This window comes from Mercenaria mercenaria, chromosome 14, assembly GCF_021730395.1.
Source record: "Mercenaria mercenaria strain notata chromosome 14, MADL_Memer_1, whole genome shotgun sequence".
NCBI lineage: Eukaryota > Metazoa > Mollusca > Bivalvia > Venerida > Veneridae > Mercenaria > Mercenaria mercenaria.
Window position 1 is genome coordinate 657,333 of NC_069374.1, and position 22,886 is coordinate 680,218.

Consider the following 22,886-nt stretch of genomic DNA (forward strand, 5'->3'; position numbering starts at 1 on the left):
AACTGTAATATTTTGTCATTAAGAAATACAGGAAAGATTCATCCATATCTGTAATTTTAGTTTTATGCTGTAGGTTCTGTCTTAATCTTGAAAAGAGATCACTAATTGTATCATTGAAGGTTCTAGAACTTTCATGTTATAATGAGAATAAAGGGTACATTCTTGAAAAATCAAGGACAATCTTTTCTAAAAATAACTGTCATACACTGTTTATAATAAAGTATGATATTGTTACATAACACAATAGAATATTCAGGATTATAACTTATAAGATGCTTTAAAACTAGGTTTATAAACAGATAATTGCCTAAGACACAAATGCCATATGCATAACAATATTTTTTCCGTTACAGCTTTTTTTTGCTGTGGGATCACTTTGCCATGCACGGCTATATGCCTGTGTTTTGGGTGCTCTGTGTTTCCAGGAAATTGAGGCCTAGCTTTTATATTCTGACGGTTTTTCTTTATAAAAAATATATTGACATTTTCTTAATGTACCTTATTTAATTGCATATCTTACTATATCTATCCAATTGATATCATTCAGATCACTTCTGTATCTACTCAAAAAGTCAGAATCAGCTCTATCGCCAAGACATTTTATAGTATTTATTATAAAATGAAAACTTCCTTCCGGATGAACCATTACTATTTTTACAACGTATGGTTGGGGATTTTTTTTCTTTATTTTGTCAACAATAATCTGAACACGCACTGCGGAAAATGGTTCCGTATACGGTAGTGTACGCATTCCGTATACTCCTAATATACGGGTGTATACGAAAACATTTGTTCCGTATATGAATCATTCTATATACGGGAATCCCGTATTATTTAATTGGACATTCACGTTTTTCTCACATGGATCCGTTCATTCATATTTAGCATACGTTTCAACAGTTAATGTCAGTATTCAAAGTTAGGGATTGTCAAGGTCCAAAAGTATGTTTAAGGCGTAGGTTTAGATCATACTTTCAGGAAAGATACCTTTTATATGTTATTCATATATTAGACATATACGGGACCGTATACTTCCGTATATGCACATATTTTTCGCAGTGACGTTTCAAGCAACCTTTGATATTTTTGTCTGTAGTACACTAACGTATATCATCAGACAATGCATATAAGCATTTCATTATTCTTATAACTTTATAATGAGTATCTTGACTAAATATATATACGACAAGCCATTCAGTCAGACATTGATCGTCGCAAAAGTCTGTTCACAAACCTCTAATAACTGAAATTAATCATTATTTTTATGACCTACCTTTTGTCAAAGCCAATTTTCAGGAAGCATATGTAAATATGTAAGGTATTCGTATGACTATCATTAATGCCAAACAAAATCCGTGCGTTCATTATAATCTCTAAATAATGCATGACAAAAATTACTGTTGTAGACAATTTCTGCGACTCAGTTATTCAAAAACACTTTTTTACTGTTAAAAAAATTACATGTCAACTATGTTGTACAATAGGATTCCTAGTCCTACAGTTTGTTGAGATAGTAGTGTTTGTACATTATCGTTACAGTCTGTAAAAATCAAACATAGGCTATCATAGGTCTTCGTCTGTTGTACTCATTTCCGCATTCCTTTAGCTTTAGGATCATGTCTGCATCTTGAAGAGGCAATTTGTTCAGCTGGTAGAATTTTATCAATTCGCAAAGTGTACGAAAAGCAGGGGTGTTTGTACCTAATGAAACTGTCATGTTCTAAAGCATAGAAAACAAGAAAAAATTATTAGTAATGAGCCGTTTTTATAAAGCAAAACCGTTCAGGTTCTTGATAACTCATGCCTTTCGGTTAAGGTTATTCATGAAACGCTAGATGCTACTCACACTTCTCTAAAATTCATTATTTTCTTTGCAATTAGTGTTTATCACTTGACAATTGCTGTTTTAAGTCAACATTTGACTTTCATTGTGTTGCAAATAGCATTTTGCAGTAACAGTTTTGCATTTAGCATTTGACAATTAGCATGGCGCGCCGGCGTTTTATACATATCGAAGGCCAATACACCATGTTTATTTGCCATAAAGCTAAATATGTACTGCAAAATGTTTTTGTCTGATGCTTGATGATAAATACTGACTGACAAATATTACATTCTAATAAGCATGATAAGTAAAGTCAGATTGGTGGAAAGCTATATGCTTTCAAAAATTTAAAGTTACATTCATTTGTTCTCTAACTTACCAAGTTGAACATTCATTTGTTCAATAACTTACCAAGTTGAAGAATTTTATTCATTCGATAAGCATTAACTGATATTTTACATTTGAATTTAGCATGAGTGTATTGCTTATAGCATTTAATACAAAGCATTTAGCGATGAGTGATTGGTTTTTAGCATTGAATATGTGTCATCTAGTATTTGGAAATTAATTTGGCGTACCAGCCATCCGTAGTCATGTGACAAGATTCAACTTAGATATATCAAATGGCAGATGGCTATTGACATTATGTTAAATAACAAAGGCAATAAGAAAATAACAATTGACAATAATATTTAACAAATATTTACTGCCAGGTAGCAATTAGTATTAGCAAATGGCATGTCATAGTAATTGATCGTCTTTCAATTCTTATTACAGACGTTCGAACACAATCCCCGATCCTCGAATTAAGTCTTTTTGAACTGGTCAAAAGCGTAAAGTTACGTGTAAAATGTACAAAAGAACAACTACATGCACATAAGTTTATAATATCAGTTTTGTACGCTAGTGACGAAAAACGCCTGACTTTCATAAGTTTCTGACAATCACCCATTACTCCAATACAGCCAGTTACTGTTATCTAACTCGTCTGTACCGATTTTCATTTTTGACAGGCAAAAACATAAAATAACAAGGCAGTCTGAAAGACAGCTAAATCCCCCGCCACTGCTATGGATAGTGAAAGGGTAAAACCTTTGATTTTAGCTGTGACCTTGACCTTGAACTGACATGGCTGACTCATGAATTCTGCACAACGTCTTGATGAGGTGATCATTTGACCCAAGTTTTATAAAATTCCTTCAAGGGGTTTAGGAGATATAGAGCGGATACGAAATGGAAGGCTCAAACCTTTGACCTTCAGTTGTGACCTTGACCTTGAGCCGACATGGCTGTTTGATAGCATACTGATACAATGTAGTACAGTTTGGAATTTAAGCTCAGTTGTACTTTAAGTTTGATATTAAATTTTGTTTGTTTCTTGTTACAGTCGATGTTTGAGATCATCACGTCTGAAGCAACATACCTCAAGAGTTTAAACGTTCTCATAGACGTGTTCCTAATGTCCGATGAGCTAGGTTCGGATCTGTCAAACAAATGTGTGATCACACGACAAGAACGACATGTGATCTTCTCAAATATTGGTGCCATACGAGACACTAGTGAAAGGTTGGTATTAGAAATGACTTCATGTAAAGTTTAATGGAAGATATTTTAAGGCATACTTTAAAGACAAAATGAATGAAACAGAAGTATTCAGTTTTTGTTCTGTTTGGCATTTTAAGAAATAATTTAAAGCAAGAGAGTGTTTTAACAGTTATTTATATACAGTGGGCGGTTATACGTTTGGCGTAATAATTTCACAAGGGCGTAGCCCGTGTGAAATTATTTGTATGACGTATAACTGCCAGAATGCATGAATAGTGTTTAAATACGGTTTTGGTATAAATTATTTCAGTTCTTATATGCCCATAATCTTAAACAGTAGATAAGATATAGTAGCATTCTTCCTTGGTCGCAACAAAATATTGACGTCGCCGCACGTTAATGTGACGTCATTTTAGCACAAGAATGTTTTAACAGAGAAACACGTATTAGAGTTTATGTTAATAGACTGATCAGATGATTAATCTGTAGAGAAATCTACAAGTAAACAATCATAAACACGATGAGTTTGATCCCCAGAGCTAGGCAAACATTCTTTTGGATGGTTTTACATAAGACTTTAGTGTTCTGGATAATTACATACAGAGAGCAAGATGGTACTAGTACAAGATTTAAATGATTGCCAAAGTAAGTTAGTAGACCTGTTCTGTCACTCAAGATTTTCCATAAGATTACATGTTCTTAGGCAAATCAGCTTGTAAAGTAGGTCAACACGCACATAATTTTCTGTAAAAACAATAGAGTGCCAAAATTGTGAAAGGCGAATGTGTTATTTGCCAAAGTCATTTCATGTCTACTACCTCAAGTAGAAAAGACATATTGTCATAAGCTTAATGAAACAAAGTGAATCAAATTTTTGGTTTGCAAGCATGGAAGATTTTGTACCAGTATTTTACTTCCAGACATAAGATATTTGTTTGGATACATTTTGAAAAATGCAAGAAATATTTTCTCCAAAATTAATGATGATAATGTTATTATTGCAGATTTTTATCGGCGCTGGAGTCTCGGTGGAAAGAATCTGTACTTTTATCTGATGTCTGTGATATTATAACTGAGCATTCCTCCAAATACTTTGAGTGTTATGTACATTACTGTAGCAACCAAGCATTCCAGGACAGAGCCGTTACAGATTTAAAGTAAGTTAGCATTCCAAAATAGGGCAGTTACAAATTTAACCTTTAGCCTGCTGGTGGCAAAAGATTCTGCCTTTGTGACCAGTGCAGACCAAGATCAGTCTGCATGGACGTGGTCTGCACTGTCACTGTTCATTCAGTAAATTTTCACTGAAAATCCCTTTGAATAATAAGTGATACTGCCTAAATTGAATAATGGATCAGTCCATTTTAGAAATTTAGCAGGCTGAAGGTTAAAGAAAGTTAGCATTCCAAGATGGGACTATTAAGATTTAATGTAAGTTAAGTCCAAGCTATCTGTGGGTTATCTGCAATAGTTAAAAGTCTGTCATGATCATTGTATAGAATTAACTAACCAAATATTGAAATGTATATTAAGATCTTCCCAGTTTGTTACATTGAAATATATTGCATTCATTTTGCTTGAACTACAAATTGAAAAGTACAGAAGTTATGTCACTGCCTCTTATTGCTGACATGCTGCCATTTTGACTTCACCCGCATGTAGTCCGAGCATATGTTCCTAAGATGACATTGCAGTTGTTCGAACTGGTGAGATGAATGTCCAGGCCCTAATTTCTCAAAAATACTTTAAATTTGTAATCACATAAGCAAATTAGCATACATTAATCAGTTTACAAATTTAAAATATTTTCATGAAATAAGGGCCAGGAGGCTCATCCTAATGTTAAATACAACAGTATATATATGCAATGAATATAAAGATTAAGGTAATTAAATTGAAAGGAAATATTATGTAAATTAAAGAACTGAAACTGTTGATATAATAGGTGCAGCAAATAAGTAGCACTATTCTGTCTTTCATTTTGCATTCCCAGCGCCCACCGAAAAAAATGATTTCTTAAATATTTGTGTTTTCTCTAGGAAAAAGCCTGAGTTTGCTGAAGCATTGAAGAGGTTAGAAAGCCATCCAGATTGCCAGGGATTGCCGATGATCTCATTCTTACTATTACCCATGCAGAGAATTACCCGTCTTCCACTCCTAGTAGATGCTATCTGTCACAGGATGGACCCTATCAAAGACAAAGAGAGACACAAATCTGCTATCAATGCATTTAATGCTCAAAGCAAAGTAAGCACAGTTGGTAGTATTGATCTGGAGAAATCAATGTTGTCCTTTGTTATATACCTACACATTTTCTGTCTGAAATACAGCTTGTATTTCATTAACCTTTACTCTCCTAAATTTCTGTAATGATCAGTTCGGACAGTACCATTAACTGTTAAAACGGTTGCTTACCAAAAAGATATTAGTGGAATAGCAAACAGTGCAGATCTTATGCAGACTGCACAAATATGCAGGCTGATCATGATCTACACTGGTCGCAAAGGCAAAACCAGTCGTGTCCAGCACGGTAAGGGCTAACGGATACAAAACCCCATTTTCAGCTCCAGTCAGATTAAATAATGGGACTACTGGCTTTAGTTATGACATCAAATAAGAAATGGCTTAATGGTAGTGTCTTGATCTTGATTGCTTTAAAAAAAATCACAGGTTTAAACAAGTTTTCAGTCTTTTTTGTCTAAAATTAAATTTAAAGCCAATCTTGGTCAGTGCGACACCAGAAATAGGTATGCAATTGATAAAAGGGTCATAAAAGCAGTACCCTTGATCTGCAACGGATTCGGCTGTTGTGGATTTTGCAAGATCGGATCACACAAGGTGCAAGTGGGTCTGACAAAATCGGCTCAAGTCAAATACAATACTGTGAAATCATTTTTATTCGCGTAGGACGAATTTTCGTGTATTTTGCGCTAGGACCGATGCGCGAATTTAAGACCGCGCTAATATTATTTTTTGATTATATTTCCCCTTTCTAAAATTGAAAATGCGCAAATTTAAGCCCGCGTGAAACAGTCCTTCTTCACGTTTGCGCGAAATTTCATGCCAGCGAATTTTAATGATCTCACAGTATTACTGATCAAGGTCCTGCTATAATAACCCAATTTTAGTAAAAAACAGAATATATTGAAGGAAGATAAAAGTTTTATAAACCTTGTTTAGGCAGAATTATAAAAATACACATTTCACATATTTTTTCTTTGCCTCATTAAATTCAGGAAATGTGTCATCCTGGTTGATGAAAGTTCATTGCATTTTTAATCCCCCGCCGTGGCGGAGGGATTATAGGAATGGTCTGCGTCGGTCCTTCCTTCCGTAACAAAATCGTGTCCAGTCCATATCTCCTAAACCCCTTGAAGGATTTTTATGAAACTTGGGTCAAATGATCACCTCATCAAGAGGATGTGCAGAACCCACGAGTCAGCCTTGTCGGTTCAAGGTCAAGGTCACAACTCAAGGTCAAAGGTTTGAGCCTGCCATTTTGTGTCCGCTCTATATCTCCTAAACCCCTTGAAGGAATTTTATAAAACTTGGGTCAAATGATCACCTCATCAAGACCATGTGCAGAATCTATGAGTCAGCCATGCCGGCTCAAGGTCAAGGTCACAACTCAAGGTCAAAGGTTTGAGCCTTCCATTTTGTGTCCGCTCTATATCTCTTAAACCCCTTGAAGGAATTTTATAAAACTTGGGTGAAACGATCACCTCATCAAGGCGATGTGCAGAACTTATGAGTCAGCCATGTCAGCTCAAGGTCAAGGTCACAACTGAAGGTCAAAGGTTTAAGCCTTCCATTTTGTGTCCGCGCTATATCTCCTAAACCCCTTGAAGGAATTTTTTAAAACTTGGGTCAAATGATCATCTCACCAAGACGATATGCAGAAATTATGAGTCAACCATGCCAGCTCAAGGTCAAGGTCACAACTAAGGGTCGAAGGTTTGAGCCTTCAATTTGGTGTCCACTCTGTATCTCCTTAACCCCTTGAAGGATTTTCATCAAACTTGGGTCAAATGATCACCTCATCAAGAACTCATGAGTCAGCCATGTCAACTCAAGGTCAAGGTCACAACTGAAGGTCAAAGGTTTCAGCTCTGTATCTCCTAAACCCCTTGAAGGATTTTCATGAAACTTTGGTCAAATGATCACCTCATCAAGACGTTGTGCAGAATTCATGAGTCAGCCATGTCAGTTCAAGGTCAGGGTCACAGCTAAAATCAAAGGTTTACCCTTTCACTATCCATAGCAGTGGCGGGGGATTTAGCTGTCTTTCAGACTGCCTTGTAGAATTGATATTGTTCTGCATGGAATTATGTCCTCTGGACTAGGTTTCATATTATTAAAAGAATATTGTTACATTTGAAAATTTGCATAGGTTCCAACAGTGTTTAGACTGTATCTTTATCATTTGTAGTGGACTTTGGTTTTATTAGTTGTGTGTAATACCAAATTGCAAATGTTGAAAAATGTATGTTATATATAATTTAGGTTGTAAAGAAATGTAATGATGGTGCTAAAAAGATGCAACAGACAGAACAGATGTATCATATAGCAAAACAGATAGACTTTCCTGCAAATAAGGTATGTACAAATACACTGGACAAAACCAGGTATGCAGTTTTAGAAATAAGAGTTGATATTAACAGTTGCAATATAGAAAACTTATTAGTTAATATACAATTAAATCAGTTGTCCTTTCATATGACAGATTGTTGTACATTTCATTGAGTCAAGGGTTGCTGGAAAAATTAGTGCTGATAGGTTAATTGAAAATTTGAGCAGGCAGGAACAAAGTCATGAATCTTTATAATTCTCTATCAGCAAAGGCCAATTCAGTTATATCCCTGGACTCAGTATAGCTCGGTATTTTACACTTTGTTAAGTTATGTGTTTTTTGTTTTTTTAGCTCACCTGTCACAAAGTGACAAGGTGAGCTTTTGTGATCGCGCGTCGTCCGTCCGTCCTTGCGTGCATAAACTTTTGCTTGTGACCACTCTAGAGGTCACATTTTTCATGGGATCTTTATAAAAGTTGGTCAGAATGTTCATCTTGATGATATCTAGGTCAAGTTCGAAACCGGGTCACGTGCCATCAAAAACTAGGTCAGTAGGTCTAAAAATAGAAAAACCTTGTGACCTCTCTAGAGGCCGTATTTTTCAAGAGATCTTCATGAAAATTAATCAGAATGTTCATCTTGATGATATCTAGGTCAAGCTCGAAACTGGGTCACGTGCGATCAAAAACTAGGTCAGTAGATCTAAAAATAGAAAAACCTTGTGACCTCTCTAGAGGCCATATTTCTCAATGGATCTTCATGAAAATTGGTGAGAGTGTTCAGCTTGATGAAATCTAGGTAAAGTTTGAAACTGGGTCACATGCGGTCAAAAACTAGGTCAGTAGGTCGAAAAATAGAAAATCCTTATGACCTCTCTAGAGGCCATATTTTTCATGAGATCTTCATGAAAATTGGTGAGAATGTTCTCCTTGATTATATCTAGGTCTACTTCAAAAGTGGGTCACGTGCCTTCAAAAACTAGGTCATTAGGTCAAATAATAGAAAAACCTTGTGACCTCTCTAGAGGTCATATTTTTCAATGGATCTTCGTGAAAATTGGTCAGAATTTTTTATCTTGATGAAATCTAGGTCACATGTGCTCAAAAACTAGGTCACTTTGTCAAATGATAGAAATAACAATGTCATACTCAGTTCAACACTGGGTCATGTGGGGATAGGTGAGCGATTCAGGACCATCATGGTCCTCTTGTTTAAATATATATATTTTGACTCTGAAAATTGAAATTGTCACATAATTCGATTTGATACTATCCATTTTCATTTGCATATTTTTAATTGTGTTAGATGCAATGATTATAATCTGTTCCAGGAAATTGCTCAGATACCCCTCATATCATCTTCACGTTACCTTGTAAAACAAGGGGAGGTAACAAAGATTGCGAATGACCAAGCTAGTCGTCTTCCCTTCGGCAAAGCTAGAGCTGGAAAACAGTCCTTACATATCTACCTATTTAATGATATGATATTAATCACGAAGAAAAAAGGGTAAGTTTTTAAGGTAGGATTGATCTTGTTCCATGCTGCTGAAATCAGAAGTATTATAAAAGATGTTTAGTTACAATTGAGATAACCTGTGTTTTTTTTTAACACCTAAGATGTCTGATAGGGGCTTCCGTGGTCGAGTGGTTAAGGTTTTGGACTTCAAATCACTTGCCCCTCATCGATGTGTGTTCGAGCCTTACTTGGGGCATTGAATTTTTTGTGTGGGGAAGCTATCCAGTAGGCTTACGGAAGGTTGATGGTTCTACCCAGATGCCCTCTTGTGATAAAATAATGAACGGAGGGGCACCTGGGGTCTTCCTCCACCATCAGAGCTGGAAACTCGCCATATGACCTATAATTATGTTGATGCAACATTAAACCCAACAAAATAAATGAAAAAATGTCTGATTGTGAGTAAGATTTATTTCTAATTTAGTTTGTATGTAAGGAGTGAAGTACCTGACCTTAAGCCACAGTACACATTAAAAGCAGTTACACTTGTTTTATTTTGTGATAAAATGGAAACGAGTAAGAAAATCTGAAGTCAGCTTTGTATATGATCTTTATTGTCTCAAACAGACACCTGGTAGACATTATGACAAAAAGGACCAGCGTGAGATATATTCCATATTCATGAAAAACAAACAGATTTTCTTTTTATTGCTTAAGTACGTTGAGATGTGAATTTTGCACCAAATTTTAATCTAATTGCGGGAAACAGATGCGCATTAACAGATTTGATATCAGACGTGTTGTGATTTTAGAAAGCCGCACACAACATAAAGTTCTATTTTATTTTATATTTTGCAGCACAACGTTATGAAATTCTCATGAAGTAAAATAACTTGAATGGAGAAATATACTATAAAGAACAAAGTGCGACTACAATTTTCATCCTATTTTAAGCAAATAATTTAAAATTTATACACGATGTACAAGTAGATTGGCATTTACAGTGAGTGATATGCAGTGAGTGATATGGATTATATCTCACTGATAAAAAACTGTATTTCATCAGTTAGGATAAAATAAATTATGCTACTGTTTCTTCTGATTCATTTGAGTATCAGTATGAAACTTGTTTTTGTATTTCAGTGATAGATATATTGTTACCGACTATGGTCAACGCATCACATTACATATCGAATTGATAGACAACCCAGAGAAGAATGCAAGAGTTCTTCCCCATGGTGTACCAAGTGGCTGCAAAAATCTATTCCTTCTTGTTATACTAGAGAACCATGAGAAAAAACAAGTGGAGACAGTGTTTGCCTGTAATTCAATGTGAGTGGATTAAATTATTTATTCTGGCTTGATCAGGAAAAAAAGCCTACAGCTTATTTGAATCACTCTTCTTTCTTGGGGCCCTGAGGTTCTTCAGTGTTTGAAGCTTTAAACTTAGGTCTTATAAATAACAAATATTCAGAATGCCATTACTTAGTTAACTGCATATACTTCTCTAATACACTTCCATACACAGTTTCATTAGTATCTGCTCTCGTATAACAATAACTGAGCAAATGGAAAAATCGAAAAATTACCATTTTAGTGTCTTAAATTTAAGTTGTAGAGTCTAAATTTCCATGAATATGAGTCAGATGTTAGTGATTAATATTAAGCCGCGTTGTCATGACCAACTTAGCAATCTGGTATCCCCCAACTACACTACCTCACAGCGTTCTTTGTTAGTTTTGTGTATTCTTTACAGGACTGTAATTGAAGACTGAAATTTAAAATGGTGGTTGAATCTGTAATTGTTTCAGAGTCATAATTGGACTTTAGTAATTTAGCATTTAAAAGTTCTGGATTTTATATTTTGTGAAGTTCAGTTTGTCAGTATTCAATTTTGGTTGTCACCAGCTTTCTTTAATCTCTGATTTATCTTCTTAGATGTGATGTCCAAAACTTGTCAATTCATTACGCACTTTGATAGATATGTTTTGTATGATTTTCATGAATTTTAAACCATATTTGTAGGAGTGATAGAGCTCGCTGGATAGATGCCGTGACACCTGTTAAAGTAACTGATGACCAGAGAATATATGAAGAATGGGGTAAAACTATACTTTATCTACTACAGTTTTTATGCTAGTGTTTAAATGTAGGCTTACAGATAGATAAGGTTCTTTGTCAAACTCTCCATACATTAGTTCAGACACTAAAGATTAGTCCTTTGTCTAAACAGATGTAATGAATTTTCATATATTTTATTATATGTAAACAAACACCTTCTAAAATCACTACTTTTGGTTTTTGCCAGTGTGGTATGGCTACAGACGTTTTTCTTTTTTATCAGTTTTAGTGAAAAATACAATAAATTTATGGGATAAAAATAATATCAACTGAAAATAAGAATTTTCTAAATGTATGTATTTACATGGTATTTCTTTGTTAACGTTATTAATGTCATTGTTGTTGTGGGGGCAGTCAAAAATACTCAGGGAAAATAGCTATGATGGTTCCCAAAACACCCAGGAAATCACCTTACTTGTTACCTGAAAGAAATACTGAAAAGCTTAGAATTAATAATATTTCTTTAAAAAAATCATTTGTGTAACAGCTGCTGAAATAAACAACAGCAGTGCTTCAGAATCTAAATATACATGATCACGGCTTATTATATTGACATGTTAGTGCCAGAAAGTAGAAATTGCCTCCAGTATTTATACATGATTATGACCTGGCCTTAATCCCTTAAAATACTTGAAAAAGAAGGGTTCAATGAGACTTGTTGCATATCTCTGCTGCACGTGGAACAGTTCTTCATACACAGGAGCAGTTAAAGCTGTGTTTATCAATTTAGACACATTTAGTAAAGAATGATAAATGATCATTAAATTTTATAGAACACAGTAGTTAATAATGCGATATATTTGCCTGACAGATTGTCCACAAGTACAGTGTATAAAGCCGTATACAGCACAAGAACCAGATGAACTTACCCTAGACGAATCAGATGTTGTCAATGTCTTCAAGAAGCTTGAAGATGGTACACATTTTATTAATTGTTTTTAGCTCGACTTTTCGAAGAAAAAGTAGAGCTATTGCACTCGCCCCAGCGTCAGCGTCGGCGTCACCGTTGGTTAAAGTTTTTGATAAAGTCAAATATCTCTGTTACTATCAAAGCTATTGACTTGAAACTTAGTTATTTACTATCAAAGTCTACACCAGGAGAAACAATCCCCATAACTCTATTTTGAATTTTGACAGAATTATGCCCCTTTTTAACTTAGAAATTTTGGTTAAAGTTTTTGATAAAGTCAAATATCTCTGTTACTATCAAAGCTATTGACTTGAAACTTAAAATACTTATTTACCATCAAAGTCTACACCAGGAGAAACAATCCCCATAACTCTGATTTTTGAATATTGACAGAATTATGCCCCTTTTTAACTTAGGATTTTTTTAAAAAAATGATAAAGTCAAATATCACTATTACTATTAAAGCTTTTTATTTGGAACTCAAAATAGTTGTTTACAATCAAAGTCTACACCAGGAGACACAATTCCCATAACTCTGATTTGAATTTTGACAGAATTATGCCCCTTTTTAACTTAGTATTTTTGGTTACAGATTTCGATAAAGTCAAATATCTCTGTTACTATCAAAGCATTTGACTTGAAACTTAAAATACTTATTTACTATCACAGTCTACATCAGGAGACACAATCCCCATAACTCTGATTTGACTTTTGACAGAATTATACCCCTTTTTAACTAAGAATTTTTTGTTAAAAGTCAAATATTTCTGTTACTATTAAAGCTTTTGACTTGAAACTCTAAATAGTTATTTATTATCAAAGTCTACACCAGGAGACACAATTCCCATAACTCTGATTGTAATTTTGACAGAGTTATGTCCCTTCTAAACTTGGATTTTTTTTACTGGCAAAGCTCTAATTCAGAGTCAAGCGCTGAAAAAAGTCGGGCGCGCTGTCTTATGGACAGCTCTTGTTTAATTAGATATCTGCAAATTTCTCTTATAAAATTAAGTGAAGAATACATTTAACATAAGAATTTGGCAGACTTTGTCCATTCAAGCAGAGGATGTAGATCTTATTTACAGATTTATATAATATTGTTTTTAGCTCACCTGTCACAAAGTGACAAGGTGAGCTTTTGTGATCGCGCGGTGTCCGTCGTCCGTCCGTCCGTCAGTCCGTGCGTGCATGCGTGCGTCCGTAAACTTTTGCTTGTGACCACTCTAGAGGTCACATTTTTCATGGGATCTTTATGAAAGTTGGTCAGAATGTTCATCTTGATGATATCTAGGTCAAGTTCGAAACTGGGTCACGTGCCATCAAAAACTAGGTCAGTAGGTCTAAAAATAGAAAAACCTTGTGACCTCTCTAGAGGCCATATATTTCACAAGATCTTCATGAAAATTGGTCAGAATGTTCACCTTGATGATATCTAGGTCAAGTTTGAAACTGGGTCATGTGCCATCAAAAACTAGGTCAGTAGGTCTAAAAATAGAAAAACCTTGTGACCTCTCTAGAGGCCATATATTTCACAAGATCTTCATGAAAATTGGTCAGAACGTTCACCTTGATGATATCTAGGTCAAGTTCGAAACTGGGTCACATGCCTTCAAAAACTAGGTCAGTAGGTCAAATAATGGAAAAACCTTGTGACCTCTCTAGAGGCCATATTTTTCATGGGATCTGTATGAAAGTTGGTCTGAATGTTCATCTTGATGATATCTAGGTCAAGTTCGAAACTGGGTCACGTGCGGTCATAAACTAGGTCAGTAGGTCTAAAAATAGAAAAACCTTGTGACCTCTCTAGAGGCTATATTTTTCATGAGATCTTCATGAAAATTGGTCAGAATGTTCACCTTGATGATATCTAGGTCAAGTTCGAAAGTGGGTCATGTGCCTTCAAAAACTAGGTCAGTAGGTCAAATAATAGAAAAACCTTGTGACCTCTCTAGAGGCCATATTTTTCATTGGATCTTCATGAAAATTGGTCAGAATGTTCATCTTGATGATATCTAGGTCAAGTTCAAAAGTGGGTCACATGCAATCAAAAACTAGGTCAGTAGGTCAAATAATAGAAAAATCTTGTGACCTCTCTGAAGGCCATATTTTTCGTGGGATCTGTATGAAAATTGGTCTGAATGTTCATCTTGATAATATCTAGGTCAGATTCGAAACAGGGTCATGTGCGGTCAAAAACTAGGTCAGTAGGTCTAAAAATAGAAAAACCTTGTGACCTCTCTAGAGGCCATACTTGTGAATGGATCTCCATAAAAATTGGTCACAATGTTCACCTTGATGACAGCTAGGTCAAGTTTGAAAGTGGGTCACGTGCCTTAAAAAACTAGGTCAGTAGGTCAAATAATAAAAAAACCTTGTGACCTCTCTAGAGGCCATACTTTTCATGGGATCTGTATGAAAGTTGGTCTGAGTGTTCATCTTGGTGATATCTAGGTCAAGTTTGAAACTGGGTCAACTGCGATCAAAAACTAGGTCAGTAGGTCTAAAATTATTAAAATCTTTTGACCTCTCTAGAGGCCATATTTTTCAATGGATCTTCATGAAAATTGGTCAGAATGTTCACCTTGATGATATCTAGGTTAGTTTCGAAACTGGGTCACGTGCGATCAAAAACTAGGCCAGTAGGTATAAAAATAGAAAAACCTTGTGACCTCTCTAGAGGCCATAAATTTCATGTGATCTTCATGAAAATTGGTGAGAATGTTCACCTTGATGATATCTACGTAAAGTTCAAAACAGGGTCACGTACCTTCGAAAACTAGGTCAATAGGTCAAATAATAGAAAAACCTTGTGACCTCTCTAGAGGTCATATTTTTCAATGGATCTTCATGAAAATTGGTCAGAGTTTTTATCTTGATAATATCTAGGTCAAGTTCAAAACTGGGTCACATGAGCTCAAAAACTAGGTCACTGTGTCAAATAATAGAAAAAATGACGTCATACTCAAAACTGGGTCATGTGGGAAGAGGTGAGCGATTCAGGACCATCATGGTCCTCTTGTTAAAAATATGGGAAAAAGTGATGCAGAATTTTGTGTTTCTGTAATGTAAACATATTTTCGAAGATGTGTGAAAAATTAATACATCTGACAGAACCTACTGGACTACAGAACTAGGCTTTTGAGTTAAAGCCCAAGCTCCTCCATCAAAAAATACTAAAATCATTTTGGAGTCCCATGTTTGGCATGTTAAAAGATGAGAGAAGCTGCCCATGATCTTATGTCAATGGTGGTTACTGTAAATAAAACAGAAAGGAAATGTCTGCATTTTAATTTTTGAGTCCTGTCATGTAAAATTAATATTTGTTGTAAACGGTAAAGGTGTTCAAGAAAAAGTAAAAAAAAAAAAAAAATGGCACTTGCATTCCTTTATGTTATAAAGTTATGCAAGAATTAACACAAAAGGGCAGTTTTCATAATTCTGCAACAAACAAAGTGAAACAATGATAAAAAAGTAAGCATTTTACCTAGTAAGTCTAGCAGGTAAACTTGTGTAAATTAATATTTATGCAAAGGGATCATACAAAATGACACAATACTGGTTTGACTTTTATGTATTTGCTGTGTTTATTACAGGTATGTATGAGGGAGAAAGACTACGAGATGGTGAAAGGGGCTGGTTCCCCAAGGATCACACTGTCGAGATTGTCAACTCTCACGTACGTGCACGAAATCTCCGCATGAAATACCGGTTAATGTCAGCATCACAAGATTACGGCAGCTAGCACAGGACATAGACGGTTGTATAGAGACAACAGTTCATCTGTTAAATTGTAATAGACTGGCGCCTGTCTCTTAAGAGGCTCCAAGATTTACTTATAAAAGGTTTGCAGTACATGAAAAAATACCCATGCAGCCAGGGAGCCAGACTGACATTGTATCACAGATAATGAATAAGTGGCTGCATCCTGCTGTACATGGATGAGGAACAAGAGGAAGTGAAATGCAAAATAACTATTTTTACGTCACAATACTGCAGCTTTTTTCATGTCTGAAATACAAATTGTTATTGATTTGTGTTATTGTAAGACATGAAGAACTTCCTGTTATTATTTTATCTTGGGGAAAGACATATCTTTAATTATTATATTTAGTAGCAAATTTCAGCTTTTCCGCTTATGATGAGTTTTTGGGCAAGTTACCTGGCCTGTAACAGTGATAATTATTTTGAAGCACAGTCAGAGTTTGTGATAGAGAAAGAATGATATTTTCAAAAGAAAGAATGATATTTGCATGATATTAAATGGTGCTATTATAACATGGTAGTAAGAAGACATATCGTTAGGAAAACTGAAAGATATTTTATATAAAGTTTCAACTTTGATTTTCTGATCTTCACTGCCGGTTCATGATAGAAGCAACCTTTTTCATGTAAAAGTGTACTTGATCAGTATGTTTTTATTTTCAACTGCAACATGTAAAATTTAACAAAAATACTAGTACTGAAAATATACGTCAAGGGGTTGAATGGAAAATGTTTGTAACTCTTATTAAATCAAGCAGTTACGACAATTTTCTGTTCTGCCATCAGCATGCACTGTAACAACCTTCCTACTGTTGAGCTAGTAGACATAAATAGTTACCCAAATAATTATTTTAAACAACTCAAATTGAAACCAGTTTACTTAGAAGATAAGTAGGCAAGAGTTGCAATTGCTTACTAGTGGTTATGTCTGCAACAGGGCTTTAAATGTGGTATGCTTGGTGCTATTGTCAGACTTCCATCTGTATTATCAAAGTGAATATTGTCTCTCATTAAAATTGCAGTCACACTTCTAGCTCGACTGAAATTTTTGAAATATTACAGCTTTTGTTGTCAGCCTTTTGTCAATGTCCATGTCATGAAAGTAAAGCCTTTTTATAAGTCATTAATTTGTTAATGGATTTCTAATAGGTAATCATGATTACATTGGACTTCTCTTGTTTTGTGATACTGTATTTGGGCAGTACCATTTATTATTCAAAGGGGTGTTCATTGAAAATTTACTGACTGAATAGCGAACAGTGCAGACTGTGATCAGACTGCATTGATGTGCAGTCTGATCATGGTCTGCACTGGTCACAAAGGCAGAATCACTTGCTGCTAGCAGGCTAAGGGCCAGTTTCATGGTTATGACCAAAACAGCTATGTCGTGAGCACATGAATGAAAGGATTTAAAGTTTTAAATATAAAATGAATGGGATTTTTTTTGGCTGCAATTTACTCAACCAGGAAATCAAGAAAAATGAATCCCTTATAGATAATAATGTTTGTGAAGTTACAGAGCTCAAAGATTATCTTCAGAGGTCATTAGTTAAAAAAACTAGTGACTAGATTATGAATACATCTTATTTTATCACAGTTACTCACTTGAATTATTTAGCTGGAATTAAACTGGCCTATAAGTATATGGACATATCAGATGATTACACAGTTTGTATATATCATTGCCATTGTGTGAAACATGCAGCTGTATCAGTGATTAATGAAGCAGATACAACTTATTTATTCATTAGTGATGAAATAAATGTTTTACCTTTTTGCATTTTATGTTAATACATGAAAAGATCTTTTTGCATAATACATGTACTAAGAAAATGACAACACAGATATATTGGTACATTTCTGTGCCTCCCTCAAAATGGGTATAGATTTCCCTCATCCAAAAACTTAGTATATAGAAATCATTCAATTTTATGCATACTTACACAGAAGATCAGCTTCCTAGGGTAGATTACTATTCAAAAGGCTTAATTTCAGATATTAATATTTCCTGGAGTTGCGGACCTTTGTTGTTTTGTTACAATCTTTTTATACCCTGACTGCTACCTTTAGTGGGGATACTATGTCCATTGAATGAACCACCTTTAGCCTGCTAAATTTCTAAAATGGGTTTGCCCATCATACAATTTAGGCAATACAATTATTATTTGAAAGGGTGTTCACTGAAAATTTACTGACTGAATAGCGAACAGTACAGACCATGATCAGCCTACTATAACTGGTCTGCACTGGCCGCCAGCAGGCTATAGGTTAAATTTTATACTTATTTTGTATAATTATTGTAGATATTGTCTGTACAGAAGGTAGAACAAACAGATTATGTTAATGTATTAAGTGCAATTATCTACAACTTTTTTTTTTATATAAAGTGAATATTTGTGCTTGTTGAAAAAAATCATGTTTATGTAAAACAGAGCTTTAAGTAGTCAAACAAGCAAAAATGCACAAGTTATGTCATTTGTTATTGAAAGTATTATATATGTAAAGAAACAGACTTTCTCAGTGGAAGCCTGTAAGAAAAATCTGAGTTTAGGCCTGAAAACCATTCATTTTAGCCTAAAGGATTATATATTTGTAATACATGCGTGGACAGCGGACCATTTATAAACCATTTATCATTACATTTTCTGTGCATTTTACTGACTTCTCTTCCATATCATAATGCTATACTGTAATAATGTGATTTTTTTATGTCTTTATGTATTATTCATACACTGTAAATCATGCCAGTTGGAAGGGGTATATAAATCATGTCAGTTGGAAGGGGTATATATAGCTATACACGTGTTAATGAGAAGTGAAGACAGTACTTGTGTTTGAAGGGAACGGATTTTGAAACAGTAGGAATTGTTACAACTTGGGGCTTGCTCATATTCCTTTATAAAACAATTATTGAGGTCCTGTGAAAATGTGTTGAAATTGTACTTTGTAAAGTGTTGAGAGCGCTGTATTTATAGACCTACCAACATTATCAAATGATCATGTTAAAAAAAAGCGTTGTCTGAATAATTATTTTTGATTTTTCTACACTGACTTCAAAAGACTAGCTTTAAGCTGAAGTGCAAAGTATATTGTACAGTTAACAATCAACATGAAGATGGAATTTGTGTAAAATCTGAGATAGACTTAACAATTTTTTCTTCAACCAGAAAACCCACTCGTACTTCTTTACTTTACATTGTCATATATATAACTGTTACATGCATTATTGATGTACAAAATTGATAACGGCTTTATTTTGACTTGGAAATACATTCCACAGCTTGTGATGGTAAAGCTTTTTTGCCCTTGTTCAATTTTTTTTTACTTTGTGATTGTGTCTTGGGACCATCAGAACAATTTAACAGAAAATATGTATAAAGAGCTTTGAAAATAAAACATTCCATTGATATGTACCCGATATTCAGCATTATGTATTACACAATATTGTCACTTAGAGAATATCAGATTTGTTAGCATGTTTAAATTGCTGTATGTTTTTGTTAACCCTTATCCTGCTAAATTTCTATAATGAACTTGTCCTTCTTTCAGTTTGGACAGTACCATTAACAGTTAAAAGGGGTGCTTACCAAAAAAATACTGACCGAATGTCAGACAGTGCAGATCTTGATCAGACTGCATGGATGTGCAGGCTGGTCATGATCTGCACTGGTCGCAAAGGCAGAATCAATTGTGTCCAGCATAAGGGTTAATTCCTTATTCGGGTTGATGTTGCTGAATTGCTTTTAAGCTCACCTGTCACAAAGTGACAAGGTGAGCTTTTGTGATCGTGCGGTGTCCGTCGTCCGTCCGTAAACTTTGCTTGTGACCACTCTAGAGGTCACATTTTTCATGGGATCTTTATGAAAGTTGGTCAGAATGTTCATCTTGATGATATCTAGGTCAAGTTCGAAACTGGGTCACGTGCCCTCAAAAACTAGGTCAGTAGGTCTAAAAATAGAAAAACCTTGTGACCTCGCTAGAGGCCATATATTTCATAAGATCTTCATGAAAATTGGTCAGAATGTTCACCTTGATGATATCTAGGTCAAGTTCGAAACTGGGTCACGTGTGATCAAAAACTAGGTCAGTAGGTCTAAAAATAGAAAAACCTTGTGACCTCTCTAGAGGCCATATTTTTCATGAGATCTTCATGAATATTGGTCAGAATGTTTACCTTGATGATATCTAGGTCAAGTTCGAAACTGGGTCACGTAGGGTCAAAAACTAGGTCATTAGGTCTAAAAATAGAAAAACCTTGTGACCTCTCTAGAGGCCATATTTCTCAATGGATCTTCATGAAAATTGGTCAGAATGTTCATCTTGATGATATCTAGGTCAAGTTCGAAACTTGGTCACGTGGGGTAAAAAACTAGGTCAGTAGATCTCAAAATAGAAAAACCTTGTGACCTCTCTAGAGGCCATATTTTTCATGAGATCTTCATGTATATTGGTCAGAGTGTTCACCTTGATGATATCTAGGTCAAGTTCGAAACTGGGTCACGTGCGGTCAAAAACTAGGTCAGTAGGTCTAAAAATAGGAAAACCTTGTGACCTCTCTAGAGGCGATATTTTTCAATGGATCTTAATGAAAATTGGTCAGAGTGTTTACCTTGAAGATATCTAGGTCAAGTTCGAAACTGGGTAACGTGGGGTTAAAAACTAGGTCAGTAGATCTAAAAATAGAAAAACCTTGTGACCTCTATAGTTTGTTGCAAGCTGTACTTCCAGATGATATTCTTATAGGTATTCTTTTATATTTCTATTTTTCTTTTACTTGGACATAATGCTTCTATACCAATGGAGAAATTGTGAAAGATTTACAACGATTTGTCAAAGAGAAAGTCAGAATCAAGTCAAAATTTTAAAACTTTGGTGTCCAAAACATGGAAAATGTCCCATGAAAAATGTTTGTTGACAATAAATTCAGAACTTGAAAATTTTGAAATGACCTATTTCCACAGAGTATTTTTAAAAACAGATAACATGACCTTTGATCTTTATCTAAAATTCATTTTTTTTATTATCATTATTATATTGTGCAATAAAACTTTCTGTTGCAGTTAGTTTGGGAACTGATTTTGTTAACTTTATTTTCAAGGGATCTAACCATACCTTTCTTTGTTTTGAGATATTGTCTGCTTGTTTGTTTCTTTTTTGTTTGTTTTTAACAGATTTAAGTTTAAAGATATCAGAACCAGTAGCACAAATTTAATGATCAATTGTTACTTTGTTATTTGAAACCATGTTCCTGTTCTTTCCTTTTTTAACTAGTCCACAAATTGGTTATTGACTTTGTTTATGTTTTGTTAATTTTTTTTTAGTTTCTTTTGCTTACTTGTAACAGAAAAATGGATATCTTAATTTGATTTAACTCACCCATAGGTGAAGTTGCAGATTTACTCCTCAGCTTCAGATGATCATAAACTTTAAGAAATGCAAGTTTTCTCTCTCTGTCAGGCAAATTACAGCTAAGGTTGATGAAGTACTATGGAAAGCCATTTGAACAATAATTTCTTAAACTGAGGCTTAGTTTCTCATTGATTGTTTAAAAGGCCTTCAATATAGTACTGTACATATCAGAATAGAATGAAATTAGGGTAAGTGACTTATTGCACATACCCAAAGAGTGGTCACTGAATAATTTATTTTTTATTTTAGGAGGATTTATACTTAGCTATTACTAATAAAAAGAGAAATGGTTGGTTATCTTAAGTTTAAAATATGACAAGTTTTGATTGGTTGATTTAGAGATCTGTCTCGAAATTATCCAATGGTAAGGTTGGAAAACGAGACTGGTTTCAAAGTCTGTTTTTTAACCTTGGTTCGTCTGTTCTATTTCTATATTTAACTTTACCTTTGTGACTTCAACATGTGATGTATGTAGAGAATGCAGACATATGTACAGATGTTTGTTGTAATATTTTCTGTGAGGATAAAAAACCTACTATATTTATATATTAAATCTGATTTTATACTCGACAGTAATAAAAAGAATGAAATTCTGAAAATACTGTCTTGTTTTCTTTTCATTTTATGGGTTATACCTCACTACTGTCAGTTTGAAACCTTGCTTTTGATGTATAATATTTTCATGTGAGGAAGCCATCCAGCTGGCATACAGTAGATTGGCGTATCTACCCAGGTACCAGCCCCTGTCTGAAATTCAGTAGAACACCTGGGGTCTTCCTTCATCATCAAAAACGTAAAGGTGGTCATATGACCATACGTATGTGGATGCACCTTAAAATAAAAATAAAATTGGCTGACGAAACTTGTATGAATAGGCCTAATGAACTGTCGCTGCTGAATAAAAATAGTGGCGGAATTCGTGACAAAGAGCTGTATAATCTGCATACCAGTTTGTCGAAATAGTTTCTATGTGCATTAGATGGTGAACGCAATTTTATATTTACATATTGAATGTCAACCTATGCATGAAAGGAGTTTTGACAATTGTTTAAATTCCATTTTCAATTACAATGACGTCAAGGTTGACATTGTTTCCGCTTAACAGCGCTTATGGAAATGATTATTTTACTTAAACATATTATTGCTATATATATGCGATTCTAATTCGACAGGATTTATTACTCGGAAAACTGAATGTTCCTATGCAATCAAACACGCTGTTTAAACAACACCATTATTACGGCATAACGCCAGACGCCATAGCGGCGCGCTGGAAAAGAATGCCACAA

At 34.6% G+C, this 22,886-nt stretch overlaps 1 protein-coding gene across 1 annotated transcript; it reads left to right on the top strand.

Moving 5' to 3' along the window:
- Positions 1-3,209: 3,209 nt before the first annotated feature.
- LOC128548317 (rho guanine nucleotide exchange factor 26-like) lies at positions 3,210-18,574 on the top strand. The gene is made up of 9 exons (XM_053522796.1): positions 3,210-3,391; positions 4,375-4,527; positions 5,410-5,617; positions 7,874-7,966; positions 9,271-9,446; positions 10,539-10,727; positions 11,421-11,497; positions 12,328-12,432; positions 16,020-18,574. Exons 1-9 carry the CDS (start codon positions 3,216-3,218, stop codon positions 16,166-16,168), a joined length of 1,326 nt encoding a protein of 441 aa, XP_053378771.1. The 5' UTR covers positions 3,210-3,215; the 3' UTR covers positions 16,169-18,574.
- Positions 18,575-22,886: the final 4,312 nt, after the last annotated feature.